The 9737-nt window shown below is 70.7% G+C and overlaps 2 protein-coding genes across 2 annotated transcripts; one reads left to right on the forward strand and one right to left on the reverse strand.

The window, feature by feature from the left end:
* The first annotated feature begins 1412 nt into the window (after positions 1-1412).
* LOC309595389 (histone H2A type 2-B) lies at positions 1413-3804 on the forward strand. The gene is made up of 2 exons (XM_082322264.1): positions 1413-1445; positions 1523-3804. The coding sequence occupies exon 2, from the start codon at positions 1594-1596 to the stop codon at positions 1972-1974; it is 381 nt and encodes a 126-aa protein (XP_082178390.1). The 5' UTR covers positions 1413-1445; positions 1523-1593; the 3' UTR covers positions 1975-3804.
* Positions 3805-6441: 2637 nt separating this feature from the next.
* Positions 6442-7909, reverse strand: H1-10 (H1.10 linker histone). The gene has a single exon (XM_082321490.1). The coding sequence runs from the start codon at positions 7789-7791 to the stop codon at positions 7120-7122; it is 672 nt and encodes a 223-aa protein (XP_082177616.1). The 5' UTR covers positions 7792-7909; the 3' UTR covers positions 6442-7119.
* Between the last annotated feature and the right edge of the window lie 1828 nt (positions 7910-9737).

The raw sequence follows: 9737 nt of genomic DNA on the forward strand, positions 1-9737 counted from the left end.
GGCAGAGCTCGTGTCTCCTCTCCATCTGCTCTCAGGGCACCGGCAGGGCCGTGGCGCTGGAGCATTTCCATTTGCCAGTTGAAAATATTCCCCGGGGATTTATTTTGGGGCTCCTCTCCAATGATTTGTCCCTGGGGAGCTGCAGGGCAGCTGTAGCCAGGGCTTGGCCCTGGGGAGGGACAGCGGAGCCGGGGCAGGAGCCACAGGACGGGCACCTGGGGAGACCTGAGTGCTGTCGGAGCCAAATCCGCCTCTGAATCCCTCGCGTGCCATGGAGGCGGCTGAGCCCCGAAGGTCTCTGCCTGGCTTATGGGAAGCTGGGGTGGGATTAGGATTTCCAGTCAGACAGCCTGTTGCTGGCTGGCTCTGCATCGCTCCCGCGCTGACTTGAGGCAAGAGAGTCGCTGCGTTAGCAGCTCCTGGCAGAATAAATAGGTCTTCAGGCGCTGGGGCTGTCACCTCGGTGCAGGAGCCGCAAGGGAGGTTCCTCTCCCTCCCTGGCCATCGCTCCTCCAGCGTGAGCAGCTCAGCTGCCCTGGCCTGCTCGGTGCTCGCTGCAGATCGAGCTTTTCCAAAGGTCACCAGCTCATCTCAAATTCATTTCAGGTCTCCAGTTGCTGTGGAGGGAGCGAAGATGCTGAGCAGGAGTGGGGGATGCTCACTTTTCCCCTGCTCCGGGGAACATAATCCCTCGGGGAGGCAGGGGCGATGCGGAGATGCAGGCTCCAGGCTGCGAGCACCAGCAGCACCAGCACCCACACACTGAGGGCTGAATGACGGGGTGTTCTTGCTGAACTACACCACCCTTAAACTGGAGCCTGGCTGCTCGCCCAACGCCCGTTTGCAGCGTTTGCTCCTACCTGGCCCCAAAAGCTGGCGTGGGAGCAAATTGCCCCTTTGAGGAATGATGCTCTAGCCGGGGGTATGCTCCGGGGGGGGGAACCCCACTGATGGGGGCTTCCCTCCCCCCCGGAGCATCCCCCCCACCGGCAGAGGCATCCCCTGGGTGCCCATGGGTTTGGGCAAGGCAACCGGTGAGAAGCAGCGCTGCCGGGACACCCACGGGGGCTCCGGCCAAACACACACACACTCCCCCCCCCCTCAGCCCCGGTACAGCCAGGAAGCGGCTCCCGGGGCGCGGAGGAGCCCGGGCTGCGGCCGGGCTCGGCCGGGCGGGAGCGGGACCCCCCCGCAGCGGCGGGCAGAGCCGCGCCGCTCCCCGCCGGGCGCTGCCCTCGGCGCCGGCCCCGCGGCAGAGCCGGGGCGCCGCGAGCCCTATGCAAATCAAGGATCGGCGCGGTAACCAATGGGCGCCTCGCCGGCCGCGGAGGTAGCCAATGGGGAGCGGCGGGCGGCGGGCGGGCAGGGATATCCGCGGCGCGGCGGCGGCGGCGCTGGCAGTGCGGCGGCGGGCGGCGCGCAGGGCGGAGCGGCGGCGGCTGCGGGTAAGAGCGGCGGGCGGGGACGGCGGCGGAGCGGCGCGGTGTAACGGCGCGGTGTAACGGCGTTTGTCTCCCTGCAGGCGCCGGGAGGGACCGTCTGTGCGCGGCGCTTACTTGGGAGGCGGCGGTGAGGGGCCGCTGCCTGCCGGCCATGTCGGGCCGGGGGAAGTCCGGCGGCAAGGCGCGGGCCAAGGCCAAGTCGCGCTCGTCGCGGGCCGGGTTGCAGTTCCCCGTAGGCCGGGTGCACCGGTTGCTGCGGAAGGGGAACTACGCGGAGCGGGTGGGCGCCGGGGCGCCGGTGTACCTGGCGGCGGTGCTGGAGTACCTCTCGGCCGAGATCCTGGAGCTGGCGGGCAACGCGGCCCGCGACAACAAGAAGACGCGGATCATCCCCCGGCACCTGCAGCTGGCCATCCGCAACGACGAGGAGCTCAACAAGCTGCTGGGCGGCGTGACCATCGCCCAGGGCGGCGTCCTGCCCAACATCCAGGCCGTGCTGCTGCCCAAGAAGACGCAGAGCTCGAAGAAGTGAGCGCTGCCCCCGGTCCCCCTCCCGGTCCCCTCCTCGCCGCTGCCCTGCCTCCCCTCTGCCAGCGGGGCCGGGGGTCCCCTCCGCCAGCCCCCCCCAGCCCGGGCTGGGCGGTGAGCCCTGGCAGCGCCCCGCCAGCCCTCCGCTAGCCCCCCAGCCTGGGCTGCGGCGGGGTGCTGGGGGAGCATGGGTGAGGTCAGGCCCTGCTTGTGCCCCCGCCCTGCCCCTCTTCCCTCTGGAAGAAGCGTTTTTGGAGGAGGCAGCTGGATCAAGGCTGTCGGCGGTGGTGGCATCCGGAGCCGCACGGTTGGATCACGGTGCGGAGCTGCTGGTAGCTGCTGAGGATTGTTTTGGCTGGCGTGGGGATAGACACGGGCACCCCCGGCTGCCTGTCCCCTCCGCCAGCCCTGGGGCTCCGCAGGCCCCCCCCCCAGCTGGCCCTGCTCGCCCTGGCGTGAGGACGGGACTGGCTGCTGCGCCGCCCCCCCAGCAGCGCCACCCCGGCCACGCCGTGGCGGGGAGGGCAGGGGGCCGGGAGATGTGAAAAGGAGGAAAAGTTTCTCTGTTGGCAAGAAGCGACTGTTAGTCTTAGTTTTGTTCATGGTAAAGCTCGTGCATTGCCTACTGTAAAGAAGCTCTGGTCCTATTTATTTTAAGGTCTCTTATTTTGGGGTACCTGCCTGCAAAGTCACCTTTCCGCAGCTCCCTGGCGCGGTGGGCGCCGGGGGACGCGGTGGTCCCGTGGGCCCTGCCGGCGGGGCGGGGCGGCGGGCACGGTGACGGATCCCCCCGGAGAGCGTCGCAAGGTCAGGCGCCCGCCGGGAGCGGGAGCTGCCATCTTCTGCCGCGGCTCCCCTCCTCTCCCGGCTGCGGCAGCCCTTCGCCTCGCTGAGAGCTGCCCCGTACCCTGGTTGCACTTCTGGAAATGACATGCCGTGTCCTTTTTTTGTTTTGTTGTTGTTTGTTTGTTCAACACTATTTCTGGTTCTGAGAAATAAAGTGATGACGATATCTGTTAACTGTAACCCTCTATGGATTAATATTTCTTTTTAAAAACAACCCCAGAGTTTGTGTTAAAGCCCTCTCCTAGCTGGCACCGTATTTATTTAGCGGCTGCATGGATAACGCGCCAGCACGGGGGCCGGCTGCTGTCCCGTGACGCCTGGGATCGCTGCTGCAGAGACAGCTTTTCCTCGCTGCCCGGAGCAGCCCGCTTCTGTGCAGGCCGATAGTCGTGTGCATGCGGCAGTGTCTAGGCAATTGCACCGTAGACCTTCATAACGTGTTTTTTAAGTTAAAAAAAAAAAAGAGCAAGTTCTATTTATGTGCTGTAAGTAGCATGTGTTCAACCTATTGAATCAGCTGTTAACCTTGTGGATGAAGTAACTTACCCTGGCTCTGAGTTTATTATTATCTAGAGTAGATGAACCTGGATGCTCGTCAAGGGGTTTTTGCTCCGTTGTGGAAGCGGTGTGTTCGTTAGTGCTGTGCTCGGGGGGTGCGGAGGCGTCGCGCTGGGGTACCCTGACCCCAGGTGGGTGGGGGGCTCCTGGCCACAGCCCCGCTGCTGCGGCGCAGGCCCCCGGCATCTCCTTTCCCCCCGTAAAGCGACCGTAACCCTCGGCGAGGGGGGGACGAGGTGTTTCCTTTCCGCCGCCCAGCGCGGCGGTCGATGTCTCTGTATCCGAGTGTCTCGTTCTCTCCCTCTCGTTTTCGCCAGGACCAGCGTTCTGTACAACCCGAGAGTGCTTTGTATTTCTTAGAAAAAAAAAAAAATGCAGAACTTGTGATACTGAAAAGAACGGTGCAAACCCAATGTCTGATTAAACTGGTTCCCTGTTGAATGCTGTCGAATGTGCTGTGTCTTGTCACCTCACCAAACCTGACCCTGGCAGCGGCCCGCGGGACCAGGCGCTCTGGTGGCAGCTTGGTGTCTGGGCTCGGCTTTCTCCAAGCGGGAAAGGACTAGTGAAACACCAGCTCTGGCCTAGCAGTGGTCCTACTTGCCCTTCGCTCAGACAAATAGTCTTTTCCTACCCCGAGGGCAGGTAAAACCCTTCTGCAGCTCTTCTGCCCGCTATGGGAATGCTGTGTTGCCTAAGCTGCCCCTGGGCTGGGAGGAGCGAGGCTGAAGCCAGGACCTTCCCCCGGTGCTGGAGGTGCCCCGGGGCCCTCCGGGTGGCCTCATGGGCCAGTAGGCAGAGATGGGCTTGCGGAGGTCGGATGGGAAAAGCCGATCCCGATGGGGAGGGAGGAGGCCTGGAGGGAGGCGGCTGTTTCTTCCTCCGCCACCCTCACCCCTTGTTGGCCATCTCCCGCTCTGCTGTCCCGGTGACTGGTGTGCCAGCCGGAGCTGCTCCCTGCTTGGGTTTGGGGGAGGAAGGGTTGCGGGAGGCCTAGGCAGCTCCCGGCGCGGCCACGGTTGGGTGCCGGCGAGGTCCGTGCTGGGCTACGGAACGGCGCGGGTCAGGGCTGGAGGTGCTGGGCTGGGCTCCGTAGGGCCGTACCCCTCCTGCCCTACCAAACCCGTCCTGAAGAAAAGGCGGACGAAGCGGTTGGGGGTGCCCTGGGGAATGGGGAGGGGTCGGGCTCTGCGCTGCCCGCCCGGGGCTGCGTAGCTCTGTAGCCTCCCTGGCTGCCGGGTGGCCCTGCCCGGGCTGGTGGCACACGTGGTGCCCTGGGCCCCGAGCTCCGGCTGGGTTCTGGGCTTCTCTGCGGCGCGATGGGAAAGCCGGGCTGGTGCAGGGCAGAGCGAAGGAAAGCCCGTCTGTCGCGCCAAGCGTCGCTGAAGCGCTTGGCCTTTGTCACCGCCTGAACTTCACATCTGAACGTCGTCGTGACCAGGAGGGTGGGAGTCTTGGTCTGGACTTTTGTCACCTTCAAGCCTGCAGCTCCAGAGCCGGGTCCTGTGGCTTCTTGGAGCAGTGTTGCTGGTCCCAGCTTTTCTGAGCGCTGCATGGCACCAGAGCGGCTGAGCTCGCAGAGCACGAAGGGCTTGGCTGAGCAGGGCCTTCGCGGAGGTCCCGCGAGCCTGAAAGGGTGCCTTGGCCCTCGCTCCCCTGCGGGAGAGGGCAGGGAGGCTGCAGGGCGCTTCCCCCGCCTGCTCCTGGGCCTCTGCAGGCGAGAGAAGCGCAGACCTGGAGCTGCAGGAGGCCGCTGTGCGCCTCGGAGCCCGCACCGGCTGCGTGCCGCAGCCCCGGGACCGGCTGCGTTTGTCCGGGTGACAGAACCGGAGTCGCTGCCCTGTCGAAGTCCTCAGGGCTGGGGTTTTTCTCCGGAGCCCGGCCCTCGCGGCGGGCAGCACCCGCGGGAGCGCGCCCGGGGATGCTCTGGCATCGCAGCTGCCGGCAGCTTCAGCCGGGGAGGTGAGACGCCACGCTGCCAGCCCCCCTGAGCGAGAGGCGAGGGCTCCAGGGGGCCGGCGCGGCGCCCCGCGGCCTGCCCTCTGCCCTCTGCCGCGTACCGGGGTGCCACCGCTGGCGACGCTCCTTGCCAGTGAGCGGTTTGCCTCGCGGGTCAGCGCCGGGGGCAGAGCCGTGCCCTCGCCGGGAGGCCGCAGTTCTGCCCGCGCCTCCCGGGGAGCGGGATGACCCCGCTGCCTGCGGCGCGCACGGCTCTGGCCTCCGGCGCCGCGGCCGGAGCTGGCCGCTGGCATCCCCTCCGGCCCTGCAAAACCTGCACCGTCATCCGCTGAGGAGGGAGACAGCCGCGGATGAGCGCGGGATGCAGCAGCCCTCTCCCGGTACCCGAGGTCGCCGGCAGCCGCTCCAGCTTGGCGCGGGATCTGGGCGGCAGCGGGACGGTGGCCAGCCTGACCTGGCCGCTGCCGGCCCTGGCGGGAGGCTCCCAGCAGCAGAGCGCCGCTGGCCGCCGCCGGGAGCGCGGCTGGCTTCTCCTGCTGGGTTTGGCCGAGGGACCCGTCCTCGGGGGGCAGAACGTGCTCCCTGCTCCGCGGGGACCGGAGGAAGGGGGCCGCGGCTGTCCCCGGGCACCGGCTGGCCGCCCCCCCGTCCCCTCCCCTGGGTGCCTGGGGCCGACGGGTGCGGGGCTCCCCCGCAGCGAGGCTGCTCCCGGCGGGCCCCGGGGGTTAACCCCGGCCGGTGGCGGGGTGGCCGCGGGGCTGTGAACAGGCACCGCCAGGGAGGCGGGGGCGGCTCGGCGGGGCCGCCGCTCCCGGCGCCGTGCGGGGACCCCGGCTGCTGGGCTGGAAGCCGGGGCGCGGGCGGGCCCTGGGCAGCGCAGGGGCCGCTCTGGTCGCCAGCCCCCGCGGCGGGGGAGCCCCCGCCCCGCTCCTCCCGCCCCCCCCGCCCCGGGCAGCGCGGCGCCCCCGGCCCGGGCGGGGAGCGGCGCCTGCAGGGAGCACACGGCAGCTCGGCGGGATGCTTTTTTTAACAATTTATTTGAAACGACGATAAATGAAAAGGAAAAAAAAAAATTAAAAACAAACCCACCCCCCCCACCCCCCCCGAACATAAAACCCACCGAAACCAACCCAAAACCGGTTTAAAAAAAAAAACAAATAACAAAAAAAAACCAAAGGCCATTGAAGAGGCGACCTGACCCGGCGGCCCCCCGGGCTGTCCCGCCAGGGGGCGCCCGCCCGCGCCGGCCCTTTAAGAGCGCCCCGCCGCCACCGCCCATTGGCGCCCCGCGGGCCGTTGCCATGGCGGCGGGGGCCGGGAGCCAATAGGGGGCGCCGTAGCTTTTTCGAAATCGCTGCGAGGAGGCACGGGGAGCCCGGCGGGAGGGGCGGGGCGGGGGCGCGGGCGGCGGGAGCCGGCCCACGTGGCGCGGGGGGGGGGGGGGGGCAGCGGGGGCGCCGCCGCAAAATGGCTGCCATGGAAACCGGGCGGGAAAAAACCCCGTGAAGCGGCGGGGGGGGGGGGGCGCGGGGGGGGGCGGCGGGAACCGTCGACAGGCGGGGGAGGGGGGGGGGCCGGGCCGGACACAAAAGGTCGCGATCGGGGGGGAGCCGCGGAGAAGGGGGGGGTCGGGGGGGGGCCGGGGCAGCCGCAGCCCCGCTCACCGCGCACGGCGGCGGCGGAGCCCGGCCGGCCACACAAAGACAAAGCGGGTCCCGTCCTCAGAGCGGTCCGTGCCGCGGGGCTCGCAGTCCGGGGGGCGGCGGCGGCCGCCCGCGCCCCGCTCTCATGCCTTCCTGCTCTTCAGCGCCTTGGGCTTCGCCGACTTCTTCACCTTCTTGCCCCCGGGGGACGCGGCTCCCTTCTTGGCGGCCTTCTTGGCTTTGCCCTTGTCCTTCTTCGCCGCCGCGCCGCCGGCTCCCTTCTTGTGCGATTTCTTCTCGGGCTTCTTGCTCTTGGCCGCCGGCTTCTTCTCCGCCCGCCGGGAGGCGGAGGCCGCCGCCTTCTTGTGGGACTTGTGGGCGCCGCTGCCCGCGGCCCCGTCGCCGCCGCCGCCGCCTTCCAGCTTCTTCCTGTTGAGCTTGAAGGAGCCGTTGGCGCCGGTGCCCTTGACCTGCAGCAGCGTGTCGTTCTGCACCAGGGCCTTGATGGAGTACTTCAGGTAGGTCCTGCCGTTCTGCTGGTCGAACCAGGCCACCTTCTTGGCCTCGTTGTAGATCTTGGCCAGCGAGGAGCCATTGCGCTCGCCCAGCTTGCGGATCGTCTCCACCACCAGCTGGCTGTATTTGCCCGGCTGGTTCTTCTTCTTGTTGTTCTTCTTCTTCTTCGACGGCGACAGCGAGGAGCCGCCGCCGCCGCCGCCTTTCGCCTTCTTAGCGGCCGCTTTCTTCTCCGCGGACACCGGCACCTCCTCCGCCTCGGTCAGGGGCAGATCGGCTTCCTCCAGCTCCACCGACATGGTGCCGCGGGGGAAGGAGGGAGGGAAGCGGCGGGCAGGGGCAGGGGCAGGCGCGGCGTGGCGGAGGCCCGGCGGGGCGCGCTGCTCTCCGGCTCCGCTCCGCTCGGCTCCGCGCCGCCGCCGCCACCGCGCTCTGACGGGGCGGGCGCCGCCGCCGCCCTTTATATGGGCGCGGGGCGGACCACGTTGAGAACAACAACAGCCTGGTCCGCCGCCAGCTCCGACTTGTGCTTCTTGGGGCCCTTTCGCGGGGCTCCCGCGCCGCCGCCGCGCCCCCCCGCGCCGCCCCGCCCGCCCCGCGCCCCGCGCCCCGCCGCCCCCCGGCCCCCCGCCGCCCCCGCGCCCCCCGCCGCGCTCCGCCCGCCGCCCCCCGCCGCGATTTCGGGGGCGCTGCCGGCGCCGGGGCGGGAGCGAGGAGGGGGGCGCCCGGCGAGGCGGCGGCTGGGGACCCGCGGCGGGCCCCCCGCCCGCCGGCGACGCCGCCGCCCGCCGCCCGAGAGGGGCCCCCGCGGCGGGGGGGAGGCGGCGGGCGGCGGGGGGCGGCGGCGGCGGCGCTGGCCCCGGGTTCTCCGGAGGGAACTAACACAGGCGACGCCCTCCCGCGGCCGCCGGCAGCAGCGCGGAGACGCCGAGCCGAGGCCGGGGGTCCCCGCCCCGGCGACGGGGGCCGCCCCCCCACCGACCCCCACCCCCGCGGCCGCCCGGGCGGGGCCCCCGAGGGGGGAGCGCTGCGTCTCCGCTGTGCCCCCCCCCCCCCCCCCCGGCGGGCATCGCCCCGCAGCGGAGGATGCGGGCAGCGCGGCGGGTCGCGGTGCGGGGCCCGGGGGACCCCGGCTCGGCGCGCTGCGGGAGCGGGGGGTGAATCGCTGCCGCCCCCGCAGCCCTGCGCGCCGCGGGGGGGGGTGGCTCCGGGCCCCGCTGCGGGCCGCAGCTCGGCATGGGCTCGGGCGGGGGGGGCAGCAGCGGTGCTGTGAACCCCCCCAAATACACACACACACACACCCCCAATCCCACCGGGGGAGCGAGGCTTCCCGGGGGGGGGGGGGGGGGGCACACCGCCCCCCTTGCAGAGCCCCCGGCCGGGCCTGGGGGGGCCCCTCTGCCCCGCACCGGGGGTGTGACCCTGTGAGCGGGGGGCCGGGGGTGTGAGGGGGCCGGGGCACCCCGCGGCCGGCGACACGCGTGGCCGCCGGGCCCGCAGGCGTGTGCCGGGACACGGGCACGGGGGTGGGCACGGGCGTGCCCGCAGCCCTGCACACGCACACCCACGCACACATGCACACACACACGCACATACACGCGCACACACACGCACATACATGCCCACCCACGCACACACACGCACATACATGCCCACACCCGCACAGGCTCCCGCACCCCGCCCCCTGCCCACGCACGCCGCGCCGAGCCCGCACAGCCCCGCCGCCTCCCCTTCCTCCTCCTCCTCCTCCTCTCCCCATCCCCCGGCTCCTCTCCGCCATTTCCCTGGCCCCGGCCCCCGCCGCCGGAGGGGACCGGCCCCGCTGCCCGCCGTGGCGGGGGTCCCTGGGGCCGCCCGCCGGGCCCTCCCGTGCCGGGGCCGGATCCTGCCCGGTCCTGTCCCCCTCCCCGCCCTGCAGCGGGGTGCCCTGGCCCTCCCCCTCCGAGCAAGCAGAGCCGCCCCCCCCCAAAATCAACGGGGCTCTGCCCCCCCCCCCCCCCCCAGCAGCCGTGGCCGGGCACCCCTGTGATGAGTTGTGTCTGGCCTCTGCGAGGCGCTCGGGCTGGGGGGGGGAGTGCGGGGGGGGGGGGGGGCGGCCCCGGGACCCCCCAGCGGGAACCCCTCGGCCCCGGGACCTCCTCCTCCCCCCCGGGACGCGGGCACCCAGCGCCCCGGCTGCGCGGCGGCGGGGCTGGGGTGCGCGATGTATAGATGCGTGTGCGTGTGCGGAACACGCAGCCGTGTA

Source organism: Platalea leucorodia (genome assembly GCF_965183815.1).
Source record: "Platalea leucorodia genome assembly, chromosome: 9".
Lineage (NCBI taxonomy): Eukaryota > Metazoa > Chordata > Aves > Pelecaniformes > Threskiornithidae > Platalea > Platalea leucorodia.